Below are 20,209 nucleotides of genomic sequence, written 5' to 3' on the forward strand. Positions count from 1 at the left end.
CAAACAAAAAAGTTACTGAACAAAAAGTTACTCAATCATTTCTGATGCCTTTGATATAAATGCAATCATCTCAGCCTTAGTCCCAACCCCCCCCCCCCCCAGATTTGTGTACTTTCACTGTCTGAAAATAGGCAACATTTTTTTCCCTACTGTGGTCTGTAGAAGGAAACTATTAATAATATTAATAATATTAATAGCAAGAAGTTGTGTTACCTCAGAGTTCATCTCCAGCTTGAATTTATTACCATTTCCCTTTTTAGAACTAAGCAAAAGTATTGTATGCAATTGAAAAAAAAAAAAAAAAAAAAAAAGCATCTATTTCATCACACTATTTGTGTTTTTCTTTCCTTGCTTTGCCACAAAAGACATTTTGTAGTACAAGTGTCATTAAAAGACCATCAGAATGAAATCTGACCTGTTTGGTCAAGCCTTTCCTCGATGTATTATTTTATATCAAAACCTGACAAAAGGAATTTATAGCATTGCTTAAGCATTTGGAAACCTCTGCTGAGACTTTTCTTACTTGGATACATTAATTATTCAGGCATTGTTGGCTGGACTCAAGTACTCTGCTTGATTTCAGCAGTTTATTTCATTTGATTAACCCCAAAGTGTTTTGACTGCATATGATTAAATCCATGCAGGTCCCAGCTGTTGTTTGGATGCGTAATCTACTTTTTTTTTTTTTTTTTTTTTTTTGAGATTCTGGCTTTTTCCCTGGTGCCTGTTTTGATGTTGCTGAAGGGCAAATCTCAATACTAATTAAGAAAGGGCTGTTTTCAGTGCCGAAAATGTCCAACCAGCAGACTTCCTACATGACTGACAAGGGCTCAAATTCCAGTGAGCAGCCTAAACCCAGCCTGTTTGGAGGGCCTTTGATCAGTGCTTTGTACTGTATGAAGCTGAAGGGTGCATGCTTGTGAATTGTAGTAGACCCAGGATGCCACTGGAAAGCAGAGAGAGTTCTCTGGCTAATGCTCTTGTTTGGCCAGCCCTGAACCACTATCCTGCAGCCAAACAAGAAGATAATAGCAGCCGGCGAACAGAAAAGGTCAGCAGATGTACAGTCACTTCTTGCAGTCAGCCAGACCCCTCCTGGCCTCTGACACCTTCTTTCCTTCAGCCGTGTCAGGTGGGAGGACATTTATTTATTTACCTTTGTTTTATAGACCTGGATGCAGCAAGTGAAATGGCAAAGTGCATCAGTAAAGAGTCTTCAGATATGTCAGTAGAATGTTCAAGACAGGCTGTAAATCTAAGAATTGAGGTATTACAGATTTGGGAAATGTTCTAAATCAAATCTGTCATCTTCACACTGAAGACATTCCTTGAGATTTATTTCTTCGACTGTTTCCAATGGGAATCTCATAAACTAATAGAAGTCAAAATTAATCCACATATGATGGACCTGGAGATTAAGAGCTGTATATCATCTATTTGTCTGAGACGTATACAATATTAAAGACGGATACATTTTGCTGCAGACATACTTCCAGTAGTGCCTAGTTACATAACTAACCCTAGTATATCTCCTAGTACAAATGCTACATTCAATTATGAAGACGTAAGTTTATCTTTAGCAATGGATGTTATTAAAAGGACATTTAGTCTGAATGCTATATTATATGGTATTCAAATTATGTATTCCATGAATGCAACTGCCATATCTAACACAGAGAGACTTCTGAGGTGTGAGAGATTGACAGTAATTTAGGAAAAAAAAAAAAAAAGAAAAAAAAACCTTCTAAATATTTTTTGCTAGAATGAAAGAATGGATGTTTTTGATAAAGTTAACAATGCTCTGATTCAGAGGATTACTAATTCAATCAAAAAAATACCAATTTAATAAAAGTAAAATAAGTAACTAATTTGAATATTTAATTTCTCATTCCATTTTTAAAGTCAAAGTTACTTCTTTCTATATGTTTCAATTGTTTTCATTTCTGAGTTACTTTGCATTTCACTGTTTATATGCAGTCATATCTTAAATGGGCATATATACATATATACGTTTTACAATATCCACACTCATATATAAATATACAGTGTGTGTTTTTTGTTTATGTTTGGTAGGGTTTTTGCTGTTTTTTTGTTTGTTTTTTCAAATGAACATTTATTATTTTGTTACATAGTATGTCTTTTGGGACAAATATGCATAAAAATTCAACAAATGGGGGTTCTCTGCTGAATAAATACATATTTGCTGGTATGGGGAAAAGTAGCACAGCTTATTGCTCTGAATGCAAAATTAATACCTTGTATTTCATAGAACCATGTTATTTTGTAATAAACATTTAAAGTAATGAACAAAGTGCTTGAACTTTTTTTCTTGAGTGGTTTTCAGTCAGTGGGCCTTTGAATTATGCTTCTTTATTACTAGCAAATGAAGACCCAATAGTCTTTATATCAAGTGACTTAGGAAAGATCCATTATCATCTTGATCCAACTACATTTAGGATGCAAAACTCAGGGTGTGCTACTCCAAGATAATATAGTCAAGGTTATATATTCACTGGCTGAATTTTACTAAGAATTCATAATTCTAACATGGCTATCTTTCTCTAAAGACTATCAGACAACAACTTGATAGTTTCAGTGACCTTTGCTGACATTCTCAATGATAGTTTTTATTTCTTAATTTTTCTTATAAGTTCCTTGTGGTTTATCCATGTACAGCATAAGCTAAAGTAGTAGCTATAGAGCAGGAAATTACTTTGCACAAATATCCATAGTTATGTACCAAAGAACTGCAGTTGTCACAATATAATTGTGAGAAATCAGAAAAAGCAATGCATAATTAAGCAAATGATTCCTCATTTCAAGCCATCAGTACCCACTGTTGGTAAAGTAGACCTCTGAGCCATCCACTGAGCCACAGATTTTTTTTATGAGGCAGTGAAAAGGGAGCTCCATTAGTTAGTTTCATGTTAAACACATGTAAAAAAGGGACATTTGGCTGTAGTTCTGTGATAGTACATCTACTATGTGTCTAACTGGGCTCTGGGACATTGATCATCAACTTCAGAATTGAAACACCATGAATTAGTCTGGATCTTTTTTAATATGCAACTGATTTTTCAAGTAAAAAGTAAGTTTAAAAGCTAGTGACTTTTATCTTCTCATAGTAACAGCTGAAGGCTGTAGTTTTCAAGCTAGCTAGAATAACGTATTGACTGACAGATTTCAGACTTGTATTTGACACATATGCCAAGTTCATTTTGTTAAAATCTTAACTTCAAGCATACAGCCAAAACTATGTATGTTAAAACAGGAATTTAAACAATTACAAGGTAATCCCTAGGAAATTGCATATGTATCTAGTCTCATGTTTATCAGAAGTTAGTCCCTAGGGTACATATCCTTTAACGATAGAGTTATCCCTAAGGCATACCTGCAGCTGCAGAAAGCAGGTGGTTTGACCACTCTACCCATAAGTAACTAAATGCATTATTTGTCAATAATATCCTTTACACGATGTAAACTCCTTGTAATAAGGAGTAAGATACTGAAATCTTTATTGCAATCAAAAATAATTTTCAAAACACAAAACCCACATACCAGCATAACAGCTCTGAAGTGGAGATGCAGAAATGAGACTGTTGTATATATGGTAATCATTTTTTATTTGAGGAATAATATACAGAGCAAGGTAGGAAAGATGATAGAATTCTCAAGATTGTCTTTTATATTTACATGTATATGTATACATATATTTATATTTTATATGCTTTTATGTTATTTTTCTACACACATACACACATATGTATAATCAATATAAGACAAATAGACCAAGCAATGACCTTTTATAAAAAGAACTGTGATTTTTTTTGTTTTATTCTTAGGATTACTTTGGAGTGTTTTATTTGGGAGCCGAAAACTTATATTTTAAGATAGAGTACCTGAATTCCTCTGTTGAAGTGTTCAGTAATTGAAAATAATCACTCCTGGGCTTCTGTTTGGGAGCAGTCTTCTTCTGGTCAATATATTAGTAAACTCCAAACAGGACTTTAAATCCATAAATCATTTCCAGGCTAAGCTAGGCTCCTTGGGGGCTAAAGAAGCCTGAGGAGCACTGGCCTCACTTGCTGCTTCACATCTGTTCAGTCTGAGTTTAAAATTAATACAAAAGCGTTGGAGAAGATGCGCTTGGAGGGGAAAGAATAATAATAATAATAAAAAAGAAATAGATCTTTGAGAAAGCCCAGACTGGAAGTGCTGGGTTTTACAAAGGCCAGGTATTGTTTGTCCAGTCAAAACGTACAAAGCCTCGTGTATATTCCTTAAAGTTTCACAGTGCATTGAAGACCCAATCTAACAACGAATGTTGTCTTCTGTTACTTTCACAGGCTCATCTAGTAGCAGCTTTTGAAAAAAGCTTGGGAAATATGACCGGACGGTTGCAAAGTCTAACAATGACAGCTGAACAAAAGGTATGTTTACCAAAGCAGATGCTTTAATGTGGAAAGCAGCCAACAGATTATATTAGAGTTTTGTTTAAAAAACATTGAAAGGAAACAGGGACAGCTGTGACAGTAAGACAGACAGATCTTTCTTTAATGGCCATTGCTATCAAATCTTCATAAAGCTCCAGGAGAATTAAACTCTGCAGCATCAGGTTTTCCCAGACAATATCATAGAAATGTTTGAAGATAAAATCTTTGTTTCCAGATTTTAATTAAAACATATGCGACTCTAGGTTTAATCCATATTGAAAGATCCTGTAACAAAGACAGATCATAACCTACCGGAGTGCTTCATTCCAGCCTGACAACATTGTCAGAATAACATCAGTAAATCAGTACAGAAAGGGAAGGACTCTACTTAAAGTAGAGAAAAATGCCTCCATTCAGTGTAAATGCAGGTTGGGTATCCTATTTGCTTAGAAACAGTTTTGGTTTTCACTGTGCTGTTGTGAGTGTTGGGGAAAAAATCTAAACCTGATAGCTAGTAAATTTAACGTGAGGCTTTGTACCCAGCTGAGGATTAAGAGGGTGCTTAGCACCTACCAGGATTGAACTACTGGAACTGTTTTCTGCCCTTAGTCATTTTGAGCAGTATCCTGTAAACAAAAAGGCCTCATTGAGACAAGCTATGAAAGAAACTGTATATCTGTGAGCTATTTCACCATTAGAGTCAGTGTAGCTGTGTATAAAAATAAAATTTCACAGTATAGTTGAGCAGCAACAAATGAAAAATGGCAAGACTAACTGTGAAATGGATAGAAAATATTTGTATTGCTTGTGTTTTTTGCTGTTTGTTGTTGTTGTTGTTTTACATCTCAAGCAAAATAAATAAATAGGAATTAAAAAAAAAAAAAACTTTTGACTTTTTACAAAATATAACTTCCCTCAGAAGGTTTTCTTTCCAGAAGAGGTTAAAAAGTGACATTGAAATAAATCATCTCATAAGCAAGCTTGTTCCCCAAAAGACTTGGAACATGTCCCTTCCATTCTCTTCTCTACTGTTGAGGTTAAATTCCTTTAATCTTCATTATATAAATAAGGGCTGGAAGGAGAGGTTTAATGATTCAGTAAAAGAAAAGCTATTGTTTAATTAAAATCGATGTTGCATTCTGGTACAGAACTCCCTGTACTGGAGTAGTTTTTCTTTAAACTGCAAGACAGTCACTGTTAAACATTTTTGTTTGTTTGTTTGTAATTGAATTGTTAATGTTTTTTTTTTTTTTTTTAAATATACACACACAAATTCAGATTGGGATTCAGACATTAAACAGTAGCCTTACATACTGCAGGATGCAAGTCAAATGGTTATACTGTCTTTTGGCAATATTTTTTTTCTCTCTCTCTTAACTTTGTAATGAATATTAAATCAAGACCCCTTTTAGAGTAACCTTATTTTTAAAAAAAAAAAAAAAGTTGGTTTCCACACAAATATTGTGATAACTTTGCATAGAATAAATACAAAAGTAAATATAAGTTGAGTTTAATATCTTCATAGAGAAAAAATGAATTCTACTTGGTTAGTGTTGCCCTTATATTCACCCAAGCAGTCCCATGAACTTCATTTTGACCACTCTTATCTTTTTAGCTTAGATAAACATTGTTCTTATGCCATATATTTCAAGCTCTCTTTGCTCTTCCCACAGGAATCTGAGCTTATAGAGTTACGGGAAACCATTGAAATGCTGAAAGCCCAGAATTCTGCTGCGCAAGCTGCTATTCAAGGAGCCTTGAATGGTCCTGATCATACCCACAAAGGTATGCTTTTGTCACTATTAAAATAAGTGCAGAGTTTCTCCCTAGGAAAAAAAAAAGGCTAAGTCACTACTTTTCTGTTGTTTTGAGAACTCTGTTGCAAGGGCAAGCACATTCTGGAGTGAATGGTAGGCATTCTTGTGGGTTTCCACAACTGGAAACCTTGCATGTGCTTCCTACTTGCCACAAAGTTCCTGGAGCTTTGTCTTCTCAAAACTGGGTGGCCAGGAATGAATTGTTGGGTGTCAGAGTTAACCCTGTCACCATAGTTGGCTATTGAAGTTCTCCTGAGTCACTAGGGAAGTCTTACAGCAAAACATAGTTATACCTTACAAATCCAGTGTAAGATGTAGGTTGGAAAGTTGTTGTAATCATTAAGAGACAGACTAATTACAGTTTATTCACTTCACAAGGTGCCAAATCAGTACAGGAAGCAGACATTTAAAATTCCAGATTCTGAATTAATGTTTCATTGCAGTTTAGCAAACGTTATATGATAAATATATATTTCAGAAATGTCCGTTGATAAGCAATAGCAAAGGAATTTGAAGAAAAAAAGAAATAACAGCCTTCATTTCTGAAAGTGCCATTGATCTTTCTTTTAAGAGGTCATTATTTAAATTAGATGCTCGCCCTGAGGTCATTTCACTGCATGACTTAAGTATAGCAAAGCTAACTTCTAGGAAGTAGAAAATAGCCTAAAAAGTAATTTTCCTTGGAATATAGTGGATATGTTTTGCAAGAATATTTTCCAGTGATTAACTTATAGTTATTAGAGGCTTTTAAGAAATTGAAACTCAAAAGCCTCACCAATCTTTTTAATATTCTCCACTTCTTATTTTGTTTCATGTGTTTTTAATGAACTCTTGCCTGCTTATTTCCATCATGGTATATTAGAAAGTAGCATCTGAATGCTGATAAACCCTGCTACAAGTCACATAGTGCCTATACTCCTCAGGGAAAACAAACAAACAAACTGTAGTACGTGTGATGGTAATAACTCAACTAATCCATCTGTAACAGAAGCTGCTTTGCTATGAGGTTATGTCTGCATAGATTGCTGTGTGGGATCACTGCTTTCATGCCTCCCAGTCCAGAGGAGCACATAAGTGTTTTGTGTATATTCCCATTGACTCCCATGTGGTTTCTCATGGGCTGCAGTATCTTGGATCCAAGCCACAAAAAGAATCAATGCCATTTACGTGCATTTAGACTCCATTTGAAGAGTGGGATGCTGTATAAATATAAAAAATGATTATTATATTGAAGCAGAGGCTGTGTCACCTAGACAGATAGCTTTCAATGTATTTTGTTTTCTTTAGATTTACGTATAAGACGGCAACATTCTTCAGAGAGTGTTTCCAGCATCAACAGTGCGACGAGCCACTCAAGCATTGGCAGTGGTAATGATGCTGACTCCAAGAAGAAGAAAAAGAAAAACTGGGTAAGTGCTCAGCAGGTTTTAACCTATTTATTTAGCTATTATGTCATTTCCTAGCGTGTGAGTAGCATAATGGCCCATTTCATCTACAATATTTGTGTGGGGCCAGACAGATGCAAAGCAGTTCACTTGTACCCATACTGTGACACTATCAGCAAACTAAAAATTGTTGAATAACAGTGGGGAATTCTTTGCATAAATCAGGATAATTTAAAATAAAAATAAGAAGTGCAAATGGCCTTAAAATAACTGTTATGACCCAAAATATCTCTGGGCCACATTGAAAACCTGTTTAATTTTAATTCAGCAGGAGTGACTAAAAAGCTTGAGTCAAATACTTTACCCAGCTTTGAAGGGAGTTGAAATCTGTTAAGAATGCTCATGTAAAATTAGTATGGTGTTTAAAGAAAGTAAGATGGTTCTCAACTGGAATACACAAATACCACATAGTTCTAAGGCTTTAATCAAATACTTACATTAAATAAAGGAAATATGTTGTTGTTTTTTTTTTTTTTTTTTAATATTACCTGCATAAACATTTGTTTTAAAATACTTATCAGCCTTCATTCCCTTGATTTGTAATTCCACACTCTTTCATGTTTCTGCAAGGTGAACTCTAGAGGAAGTGAGGTGAATATGTACCATGGAAAATTTGGCATGCATCTATAAAGAACCCTATCTTGGCATGATTGCTATTTATTTTGGCAGTAGGCTTTTATACCTTCTTAAAACAGATTATCTTGTATGTCTTCTCAGTTTGCCTCTATTCATTTTAATCTTAAAGTTTAGACTATAGAAAGGGGGAGTGTAGCCAAAATCCATTTCTTTCTTATTAGATATCATGATCTGGAAAATACTTAAACAATGTTTCTCTGATCAGTGGTCACACTCCCCACTCTCCAATTATATCATGAACATAACATGTTTGAGTACCTCATTTTTATAGAGGTTTGTCATTGAGTTCTACTCAATTTTAAATCAGAACACCTTTCTGAAAATAAATAAATTAAACAACACATTTTCCCTAAAGATGACTAACTTCTGTATTTAGACAAAGGTATCAAAGAATGGGCTAGTTAAAACTCACTGCAAACAAAACTGATGTCATCTTGGCTCCTGAAGTAAATGGCTCTTTGGCTATTCTGTCCCTTTTCGATACTGGTAAGAGCTTCTAGAGAGAAAAGGCAATGCTCTCATATTCAAAGATCTTACTACTCTAAAGGAAACTGCAGCGAAGAGTAGATACCTTTCAGCTAACATTCTTCTCAGTAGTACAGCAAAGCAAGCCTCATGTCCCAGCTTAAGCCCTCTCGCTTGTGATCCAAATCATAGCATTGAAATAGTTTGATCATTCAAATTTTTAACAGGAAAGTTAATTGGCAAACCCAGTAAATTGGACTTGTCTTTTCATTTCAGCATTTAGAAGGAGCAGGTTCTGCCTGCTCTAGATGTGAAGTGGTTATTTAAAGCCAGCCCTGGAAGGGAATGCCATGGGAATGGGATTCCACTGGGGCTTAATGGCTTTAAATGAGCACCCCTCTGCCATAGCTGCACCACTCATTCCTGCACTTTTTCCATAGACTTACGTTTGCGCTGTGCTGGATTAATAAATGAAAACAAAACACTGTATCATGTTTTTAGAGATACTGTGTTGCATATGTTAATACCTTGCTTCTGTATACTGACCTCAGGCAGTGGCTAGGATGGCATCTGCAAACTAACTCTTCGAAACATGACCTGCATGCAAATTGCCGAGACAAGGAAAATTATCTTGCTCTATGTTTGTTTTCCAGCTAAGAAGCTCTTTCAAACAGGCCTTTGGAAAGAAGAAGTCCACCAAGCCTCCTTCCTCACATTCTGACATAGAAGAGCTGACAGATTCCTCCCTTCCTTCATCACCCAAATTGCCCCACAGCTCAGGAGAGTGTGGGGCAACATCAATGAAACCATCACAGTCAGCGTCTGCGTAAGTTTCTCTCTCTTAGCAAATGTTTCTTCCCAAATGGGATGGACTGTGAGACAGGCCTCCTCAAATGTGTTGCAAATCAGAAACCATTGCCAACAGCTGTGATCTTTTACTCCCTTGCTTCATTCATTTGCTAGGTTTCTTGCAAGTTTCACTCCATTTAGACACTGGCAGCGTTTTCTTAGGATTTTCCTTCCTTTCACAGCCTTTATCAAAAATTATCTAGTGGTACAAATTTCTGTACAAATGAATATCCAAAAGCTCATGTTGTGCTCTTCCTGCACCATTAACAACTTGATCATATCCATTTAGTAAAGGCCAAATGCTACAGTTGCCTTTCTCCCCGACATGCTAAAAAATGTTATTTTATTTTCCTGCTAGCTTTGGATTTTTACAAAATGTTCATCCTTTCATTATTACTTTCTCTACTTCATAACTCCTAACTTTTTTTTTTAAACTTTTTCCTCTTCTTTTACAGCTTGGAATTCTTTGCAGGATGTTATTTTATTTTTTATTTTTATTCAAATCAACATCTTTACTGTGTCAAGGCTGAGAACAAGTCATCAATCAAAAGCTGTCTCATTTTGTCTTTATGAAATCATCTTTACTTGTTTGTTTTTTTTGCTTGTTTGTAGTTTGTGGATTTTTTCTTTCTAACACATTCTTATAGATTTCTCAGTCCTCATTCATATTCTTCCACATTTTTTTTTTCATTTGTATAAACTCCTAACTTTTTCCAGTGTGGGAAATCAGACTCTTTGAATGCACTCTCAAATGCATACTACTGGTGCCAGCCTTCCTTTTCTTGTCCTGACTGAGAATAATCAGAGCACGACTGTTCTTCCTTAAAGTACCCAGGGAATTCTATTGTAGTGACTAATTGCTGAGGTTTCAAGCAGAATTTCCCTGTGTTAGGTAGGTGCCTTTAATGATCAGTTTTTGATAGACTCTAAGGATTTTTATTACTAGGTTTAGGAATTTGACAGCAAATACTCCCACAAAAGGAACTGCTCCACAGTAAAAGTTTTTCTTTCTACACATTCCGTGCAACCTACTAAGGAGTATCTCATCTAGCTGTCTAGTTTTATTGTGTCTTTTATAGGAAACCTTTATGATTTCAGGTATATGTATGTTGTGGGGGGAGGATTTCTACATGTTGGCACCCTCGAATCTGATTTGTTATCAACTTTAAAATCACTAGTAAAAGCCTTAATAGAAAGTGCCTGAAGTTAAACAGAACACTGTTCATCAACAACATTGTCTATTCACAGATTCTGATTCACAGAACTGCTTTCATAACCTTAAACTGTTTTCTTTCTTCCAACCCTACTTTTTTCTCTGTCTCTTTGATTTGCTCTCTAGGTGTGCAGGTCCCTTGAATTTATCAAGGGCAATACTACATGTCTAGTCTTTTATCCCAAGCTCTTCCCATTGTTGTCTCTGAGTCTGGACTTCCTAATCTCCACACAGTTCGTAGACTTCTAGTTCTTCCTCTGTAACGTTTCTGAACACAAAAATTTCTGACCTTATTATACCCCCCACCCCCCCTTTTTTTTATTGTGACCTTTCTACGTAGTAAAACATAGGTTCCTTCTCTTCCATGGGGAGATCACATAAGTTGTATTTATTTAGATTAATTTATTTGTCTGTTATACTGATAACATTACTTTCTTTGAAAGACTGTTTTCTATTGCATCATTTAAAATTCTGTTTCTTTCAAGAGTTTTTGTAATTGACAGCAACCTCTGTTTAAAGATCATGGCTTAGCTCCCTTTACCCAAAATAACCTAATTATTTCTGAATCCCGAGACTGTCACAAGGTAGAAAAAATAAAATTATTTCTTTCGTACTACCCTGAATCATTGTCTGAAGTCGGATCAGGATTCTGAGCTTCTTTCTGTGACTGCTCAGGAATGCAACCTTATCTTTCTGGTTTTCTTCCTTTTGATGAAATCTGAACTTCCTGTTGAATTTTACAGTAGTAGGAGCTGAGTGTTGACAAGCTCCAGAGTTTGCAAAAGAAAATTTTATTCATACTTTCTGCTTCCATTCTGCTTGTGTTAGCAGTCTACTGCGCATCTTCCTGCTTCTTCCACAACCAGACCCAGGCTTTCTGCTTCATTTTTATCTTTTATGAAGCTGGCTTGTCAAGTTATATTTTCATTCCTTTTCACCCTCAAAATGCAGTGGGGGAAAAAAAATAGCCAACAAATAGATACATGACTTCCCAGATGTCCAAGTTGCTGTATGAGCTAAAATATGCATGTAAAGAAATTTTCATTTCTTACTTTGTTAGTGTAGTTATGGACACTTCAAACCAAGAATTGTACCATAATACTTGGAAAATAAAATCCTAGTAAATGCCTTTATTCATTTTTACTCACATTTAAAATATTTGTACATGTTGTGAATAATATTATTTTTCTTCTTCAATTTGCCATATTTTCATTTGCCATGAACTCATCAGCTTCCCCTTGCTTACAGTTTCTTTATATATTTTTTCTTGCCCTGAGTCTCATATTCTAAAACATTACCTTTACTTTCTTCCAATTGCATCTGTCTAATACATGTGTATGCAGGTCCTCTCTAGGCTGGCCACCAAAGAAAAGGCAAAACGGCCATGTGATCTACAAGCATAGATCCCGGTAAAATTGAGTGTGGGGCATGGAATTGTATACTCAACTGCTGACCTGAAGAATGCTGCATTTTCTTTCCCAAAATGCATTTGCATGCATTCTGGCAATTAAATTTGAGCTCTGTTTCTTGTTTGTATATTAGTAGTAATAATCACAATAATAATACTTATTGTTATAAAATGTTTTTTATATTTAAATTGTTCTGCAAATATTAACTATTTACAGTGACAGTAATAAAGAACATGTAACATTTAGTGAATTGGCTGAAAATATTGCGTAGTATAACAATGTATTCAAAATTCAGTGTTTTATTTTCTACTGGTTCTGTTATGCAACAGATTTAGATCTGATAGACACATAGAGGCAAAACAGTCTGAAATGGGAATTGGACAGGCTGGATGCCTAGGCCAGTCATGTTTTTATCTTTTCTCAGAATAAAATGGTTTCTTCCCTTAAAATTAACGCTTACAAAAATAATCACATGGAGATTGCTTTTAATCCTATCTTTCAGTGAAAAAAAAAAAAACTATGAAAAAATCCTGTTATTTCAGACACCGTACATTTCCAAATGGCAAACCATAGGCAAAAAGACAAATCAAAATCAGTATAGATAAAATCTTCTAGATCATGATGTCAAGGTCTGTCTCTTTGTGTACTGTTCAAAACAGAGAATATTGTTATTGCCTAATGATCTGTACTGCATACTTCAGTTCTTACTATTGCTACTTAGGAAAATCATAACCTTTACACCAAAGCAACAATGCAGATATAAAATCAAGTTATAACCCATGGGTGATGCACAGTCAAAGAAAGACTTCTGAAAAAATTTTAACAGCTTTTTTTCACCGTAGTGAACTATCCAATAAACTAAAGAGGTATAAACCAGGCTGATCATTTCATCTGGAGAGGTGTTTCTTCTTCTCTTTTTTATCTTTATTTATTTTTATTTTTTTTTTTTAATTTGCAGTTTGAGCCTTTTCTTGTTTCTTTGATAGGATTCTCTCTTCACTCTTAGGTTTCACCAGCAGCAAGCATTTTCTGTACTTTGATATTTAGTAATGACACTGCTTTGGGGGGAGAACCTTCCTTTAATCTCTTGCCTGTTTCCTGCTCCTCCTTAGGATCTGTGAGTGTACAGAGGCAGAAGCTGAAATTATTCTTCAGCTAAAGAGTGAGCTGAGGGAGAAAGAGCTAAAATTAACGGACATTCGTCTTGAAGCCCTCAGCTCTGCACATCATCTGGATCAGATTCGGGAAGCCATGAACCGCATGCAGGTCAGTGCAGTAGTTTAAGTGATCCCAGGGGCGCATACCAAAGGAATGCTTGGTGTATTTTCTTTGTTTTGTTTTGGGTACCAAAAAATGTTGATGCAAAATAAACTGCTATAATACAGTTGGACAATAGTTCCAACAGATGGGTATGATAAGTGTTCACTATTAGAATGATAATAATAGTCTTAGCATTTATATTAATAACTAAAATGTTTAAGAGTGATGGAAGAAGGTATTATCCCTGCCCAGACGATATTTGTTATCTAAACCCTATGGCTGGGGAAATCTACATGACAGACAAGCAAATTTCTACAGAACTTTAATGCTTCAGCCATGGGGGAAATATGTGCATACCCTCTCATCGTGTCTAATTCCTAACCTACTCATGGCTTGCAGAAGCAAACTATATGAAATTTAATTAAATTGTTGTATCCAGCATCACTGACATTTTTTGTTGTCAGAAGATTTTCCCCTACACGAGGCTGAAAAAATATAGAAAGAATGTCAGTGTTCTTCTCTGGATCATGGAGCTTTATGGGACTCAGCTCTGTTGCCCACATAAAAGTACCTAGTGTCACGGAGGGTGCCCAAAAGTATCCACAACATCCACACAGAGTGTGGATGACAGAGTGTGGATGAGAGAGACACATAAGTCCTTCAGCAGATCTGTGCTCTACAGTCTTAAACCAGGCTACAAGGACCTAAACCAAGTGAAATCCCCAGAGAGGTTTGCTCTAGTCGAATGCCTCCAAAGTTTGAATTTTACCAAAGCTGAGCAGAAGTGACTACTTCAGATGCTGTCGCTGGTAATCATCACTTCTTCTCAAGTTTTCCCCAAAAGACACATCCACCTTGGATATGACAGACTTGGTGATGTTTTGGAGAACTGATGGGTACTGGGAAGGGGAAAAAGTTGGATTGGTAAGAAAGAAAAAAAGAATACTGTGTGTATTCAAAGCATCTTAAAAATCTAAAGCACAGCTGAATGGAATACTGTTAAGAATTGTGTAATTAACCAGCATACAGTGCAGAGTAGATTGAGATTACAAACCACATTTCATTGTAGTTCCTGATGTGAACCCAAGGCTAAACTGGGGCTTTCACCTATTTCTTTCTGTCAATATTTGCTTGTTTGGCCCTTCCCTTTCACCTTCGTCTCACTTTTGCCTATATGATCTAATCTTTTTGTAGCAGTTGCATTTTTTGTGTGTGTGATGCCATCCCTTATGATTTACTTCTACAATGGGCCGGCCAAACAGCCTTCATAAAAGAATAGGACTTTTAGCAGAATGTTAATGAATGTGGAATTAAATGTGATGTGCAAAACGGTCTGCAAGAATAAGCAGTTGCTTTGTGCTACACTTCGTGAAGCAATTGAAAACTAGATCTAGCTAGTACCAGCCTGTTCCCAGGCTGTTTTCATTTTATTATGGCACATCCAGTAATCACTTGGCACCACTGAGGATTTAGCTAAAAAAATTTCCTAGTTGTGCTGATTCATCTGTCACTGTATGTTTTCATCAAAAGGGGTTTGCTGGCCATTACATGAACAATCTCGTGTTTGAATGGTCAAAAAGTCTTATCTGATACTAAAGAGGGTTATGAAACTATTAAAATATGAATTTCTATTTTATATTATTTTTTTCTCCTCTGTGAAGTTGTTGCTTAAATTTTGCCTTCAATGGCAATAATCTTTTATATGACCTTAGGAACACTGACATATCTAATATTTTAACAATAACTTTAACTGACCTAAGATTTTTGGTGATTAAAAATAACTTCTAAAACTGGGGATAGCTGAGGAATTTCTCATCACACTTGTACTGTGGTCAACTGTATTAGAAGCACAGAAAATTGAAGATTGTGGTGTTTAGGAACTGTCTCAAGGCAAAAGCTAGAACAAGGTCTTAGGGTTTTTTCCCTTCATTTCAGAAGTGAAGGCAATCCAGCTTTCACTCTCTGGGTTTTTACTTCTGATACAGTACTGCCTGCTGCCATGAAACTGCTAAACCACTTATCTCCTGCAGGTGAACAGCAGGCGTCAGGATAAGCACTGCCAGTGGTTTTCTGAAAGAGTAACCTCCTGTGCTTTTATGTTGATTTCTTATGAATACAGAATGAAATAGAGATACTGAAAGCTGAAAATGATCGTTTAAAGGCAGAGACTGGAAATACTGGAAAGCCTGCTCGGCCGTCATCAGAATCTTCAAGCAGCACATCATCTTCTTCATCACGGCAGTCACTAGGACTTTCTCTGAACAATTTAAACATCACAGAATCTGTTACATCAGGTAAACATAATTTGAGCACATGCATGCCTCAGCAATTAGTAAGAATTTATTAGTTTTCATCCTTTTAAGGGGCCATGTACCAGAGGCATGCCTGAAAATTAAAATGCCTCATATCACTCGTGAACATTAGATACATATTCACTAATGGAGATGAATAACGATCTTGGCAGACATTTCTGAAAATTTAATTTTTAGAAGGCTCTGAATGCTAACAGCAGACTGTTCATTCTGTTGCTCAGTTCCTAGCAGTGATACTCTCTACCTACCTAGTTTACAATACTATTTTATCATCTGTTTTACAAGTGATTTGAAAAGAGTAGTATTTGTTGCAGTATATGACAACTATATATATATATATATATATATTCTCTTGTCCATATGGGACAAATGAGCATAGTACATGAAATTTTCCTTCTTTATTTCCTTTTTTTTTTTAATTTTTATTATTCAGTTAGCTCCCTTAACTTCTTTTCGTATTTGCAGCTGAGGCAGAGGGTGTTCTCAGTTAGCTTTATCCTTTACACTCTTTTTACGCAGTATATCTAGTTAGCCTATGTTGGACCAAATCACCATTCATGACAGGAACCAAACCCGCCTGCTTTATTAAGCACTCTCATTGTCTTCTGTGAATGAGAGAAAGCAAGCAGAACTGTGATCCACATCCTGAACATTAACATTTGATTATTTTCCATGTCATAGAGTTTATGATAATAAGCCTTCTACACTTGTTTTGATAACGTAGCCAAGAAACAGAAGTGCTGTCTCTAACATTAGAACCAGGAGCACAGCAAAAGCAGAGCAGTGCTCATTAGCGTAGACTCCACAGAAAGTATAATGCAGTCTCTGGAAGCAATAAAAATGTGGGTAATAATTGTAGAAAGAGTCTAGGCAAGACTACAGCTGAGAACGTGCCAAACTGCCTGACTGTAATTTGGGTTGGCAGTTAGTTATATTATCTTGCCAGTCATTGATTACATGGGTATTTGAATATTTCTTCTGGCTAATATCAAATTTTATATGAAGATCAGTATGTATTTATTTACATCCCAACCATTTTTTATTAGTATTATTTTTAACCAGTTTTAACTTTTAGAATGGTTGAACTCAACTTGGACTGTGGTATGCAACAAAGTGTCACAAAAACAGGGAGAAAACATTTACCTATTGCCCCTGCTCACACATGTGCACACATTAAAATAAATAAATAAGCAGAGTAGATTTTTTTAAATGGTAATCGTAGAAACTCTTTCATGAATAACAGCTATTAGCACTTTGTCTCTTGGCTCTAACTCTGTCTAGATATAGGAATAAACATAATATAAGCTTTATATAATTTTCTGTGTTATCGGTTCAAAATGTTTTTCTAGCATGCGAAGTAATTACTTTTGGTTATAAGAAATTAAAGAAATAAGGGTGCCTAATGAGGAGTGGAGGATTTCATTTGATTATGAATCCAGACTTTTTGATCATCATGAGTATCATTTTGCTGCTGTGCCAGAGAACTTGGAAGGGTGACAGCTTCATACCAAGTCCTGTGGGGTTTCTGAGGCAGCTGAAGTACTATCAATCAAAAGTCCCTGAGATATGAAGAGGTTAAACATGCTGGGAACTAAGCTGAGAGAGATAACAAAGGCTTCATCTCATCACACTACAAATGCCATGGCACTTAGTGGGAGACCAGTGTGAACTGGAAATGACCAAAGCTATTCATTGCTTCCCAGAGGTATGACCAGCTCCTCCAGATAGGTGAAAGAACAGCAAACAAGAACCAGTACAGGAGTTTCTCAGTAGTGTTTGATGAAAAGTTGGCCAGAGCTCTAACAAAAGCTCCTCTGGGGCCACCATACCATAGCTAGGGATGGGGCCGAGCAAGAGGTAGTTAAAACAATTGGCACTCCCCTGAAATTAGACCCCCTTGGACATTTCTTCTCAGCCCCTTCTGTCAGTGAGAGAGAGCTCTCAGTAGTAGAGGGAAATTTTTGGTGCCTCATTCCTGTAGACTTAGAGAAAACTGCATTTGAAAGGCTACCTGAGGGTCATTTGGAAACGTTTCAGAGGAGGATCAGAGATATTGTAAATTGCTCTCAGATGAACTGTGACATTATGGAAACTCTTAAGGTTTGTCATATATGCCAAAATGCAAAACAAGTGAAGTGAAACATTTAGTGTTGGTGGCACAGAAGAACTGGCTTCCAGGAACAAAACAGGCATAGATTTGATTTGTTTAAGCTCACAACAAAAATGCTTCTTCATCTGATCCATTAAAAATAAATAAACAATAAATAAACAATCCATCAGAATCTGCTTTCTAGATCTCTACTTTATAGGTCTGGTGGTAGATTGTCAAAAATTTTATAAGGATGTATATATAATACATTCATTGAACTCATACTGATAAGCCTTTTTTTGTTTTTGCTTTGAGCAAGTACTTCCGTGACTAAATCTCACTGACACCTTCTTTAATTGGGATGATATCTAACCTTGTGCAAACTATGACATGAAGTCAATGCATTTCTTCAGTCACCACAATACGAATGAGCAGGATTTAAGGTGGTGAATTACTGTGCTGATCTTTGAAGAAAATGCAAATCCATATTCTCTCCTAATTTATTAGTTAGTTTAAATGTCTAACAGTAAAATTGCTGAGAGAACTTCTAGAGGCAGCAGTTTTATCCCCTGCAATAAAGCTGCAGGCTCAGTCTTCAGTAAGAAATACGTCCATAATTCTCATTTTAGGGATTAGTGAGCAGATAGAGGAGCTAATAACAGAGGCACAACACAGATCAGCATTGCTCTTTACCTCCAAGAAAACGAAAAGCTTTTCTTAGTGGAATGGCTAAATACAGGGTCACATATTCTGGAGGAATGCAGTGTGATTTTCTAATGGATTCTCTTTGTAAACCTGTACTGCAGGGGAAAAAAAAAAAAAAAAAAAAAAAAAAAAAACACTTTGTCCATACTATGTGTACAGAAGGTAAAGAAATCAGCTGGAAAGAAATTAAAATGCTATTTTACTGTAGCAGTGTAGCAGCAAACATATTGGTGCAAGGATTTGCACATTGGCACAATGAGTGCCCAAAGGTATAAACTCAATTTAGGTTTTAAACAACATTACTTTGTGGGTGTATGTTTATTTTGAACAAATTCCAAGAAAGAAAGCAAAGGCAAAATTGTAATGCAAGTATTCATTTCTTTCTGGTTTCCCAATTCACTTCTACATGATTAAATCCCATAATATTGCTTCAAGAAAAATGACAAATTATAAATTGTTTTCATCTCCAAGAGAAGAGGAAAAATAGGAATTAATACAGATGAAAATGATTGCAAGTTGTTGTGATGTCAACATTTCCTTTTAACCAAAAAACCTTTGGAGCAAGTGTTGAACTGATGAGGTAAGCATAACTATGTGATTTGTCAGGTTGACCTTGTCCCTTCTTTTATTGCAGATATTTTGTTAGACGATGTCACAGATGGAGCACTCCACAAAGAAGGCCACAGTGTGAAAATTTTAGTTACTATAAACAAGGGCTATAGCCGAGCCAAGGTAAGTTCATTATCCAAAGGTCTAGTCACAGAATTACTGCTCTGACAAATCTTGCATTACAGTAACTAAGCTCTTTTCAGTATTTTCAGCCAGGAACTGAGTAAATATTGGAAAGACAGCAGCTCTTTCCTTTGTCATCCATGCTCAGTACAGTTACACACTCTCCATAGACTGATGTCATATGGCCTCCTACTGCCTTTGTGGTGGCTCAGACACTACCAATTCTCTGTTTAATTCATAGTAAGATGTTCTGGGACTTGCTAACTCCATTTTAAAGTAGCTATAAATTAGATTTATGCCTTTGGCCTCTTAGTCTGCAACTATGAATATGCTGCTAGGTAATCAATTTGGAATTATATTGTTGTGTTTTCATGTTCTGTGTTGCAGAAATATTCCTAATACTATGCATCTTTTATTTACATTCAGCTCTCTATGAATACAGATCCAATTTTAGAGAAGATTAAGATACTGTATTTCCTTCTGTATAAAGATATACCAAAGTAATATCATCTATATATATTTCAGGCACAGAGACAATTAACAAAGCTGTAATATCACATTCCAAATATTATTTTTCTTTATTGGAAAAACAGTGAATCTTTATAGCAAACTAATTGCCTCCATTTTTAGTCCAGTTTGCAAAATCTCTCTTTGTAGGATCAAAAAACACATGCATATCTGATAGGATCAATCGGAGTCAGTGGAAAAACAAAATGGGACATTTTAGATGGTGTAATCAGGCGTCTCTTTAAGGTAAGGCATTGAAAAAATAGCTCAAGTATTAATTCAATAGTCTTTCTCACTTAAGAAAAATCCTTTATATTTTGGTTTGTCTTAAGTCTTT

At 35.7% G+C, this 20,209-nt stretch overlaps 1 protein-coding gene across 1 annotated transcript in view; it reads left to right on the top strand.

Moving 5' to 3' along the window:
• Positions 1-20,209, top strand: part of NAV3 (neuron navigator 3) — a 273,005-nt gene that overhangs the window by 239,134 nt on the left and 13,662 nt on the right. Inside the window, 9 exon segments of the mRNA XM_040553881.1 lie at positions 4,347-4,430; positions 6,107-6,218; positions 7,538-7,659; positions 8,266-8,286; positions 9,450-9,622; positions 13,380-13,533; positions 15,647-15,821; positions 19,268-19,365; positions 20,023-20,118. Coding sequence (XP_040409815.1) covers positions 4,347-4,430; positions 6,107-6,218; positions 7,538-7,659; positions 8,266-8,286; positions 9,450-9,622; positions 13,380-13,533; positions 15,647-15,821; positions 19,268-19,365; positions 20,023-20,118 — 1,035 coding nt within the window.

This window comes from Cygnus olor, chromosome 1, assembly GCF_009769625.2.
Source record: "Cygnus olor isolate bCygOlo1 chromosome 1, bCygOlo1.pri.v2, whole genome shotgun sequence".
NCBI lineage: Eukaryota > Metazoa > Chordata > Aves > Anseriformes > Anatidae > Cygnus > Cygnus olor.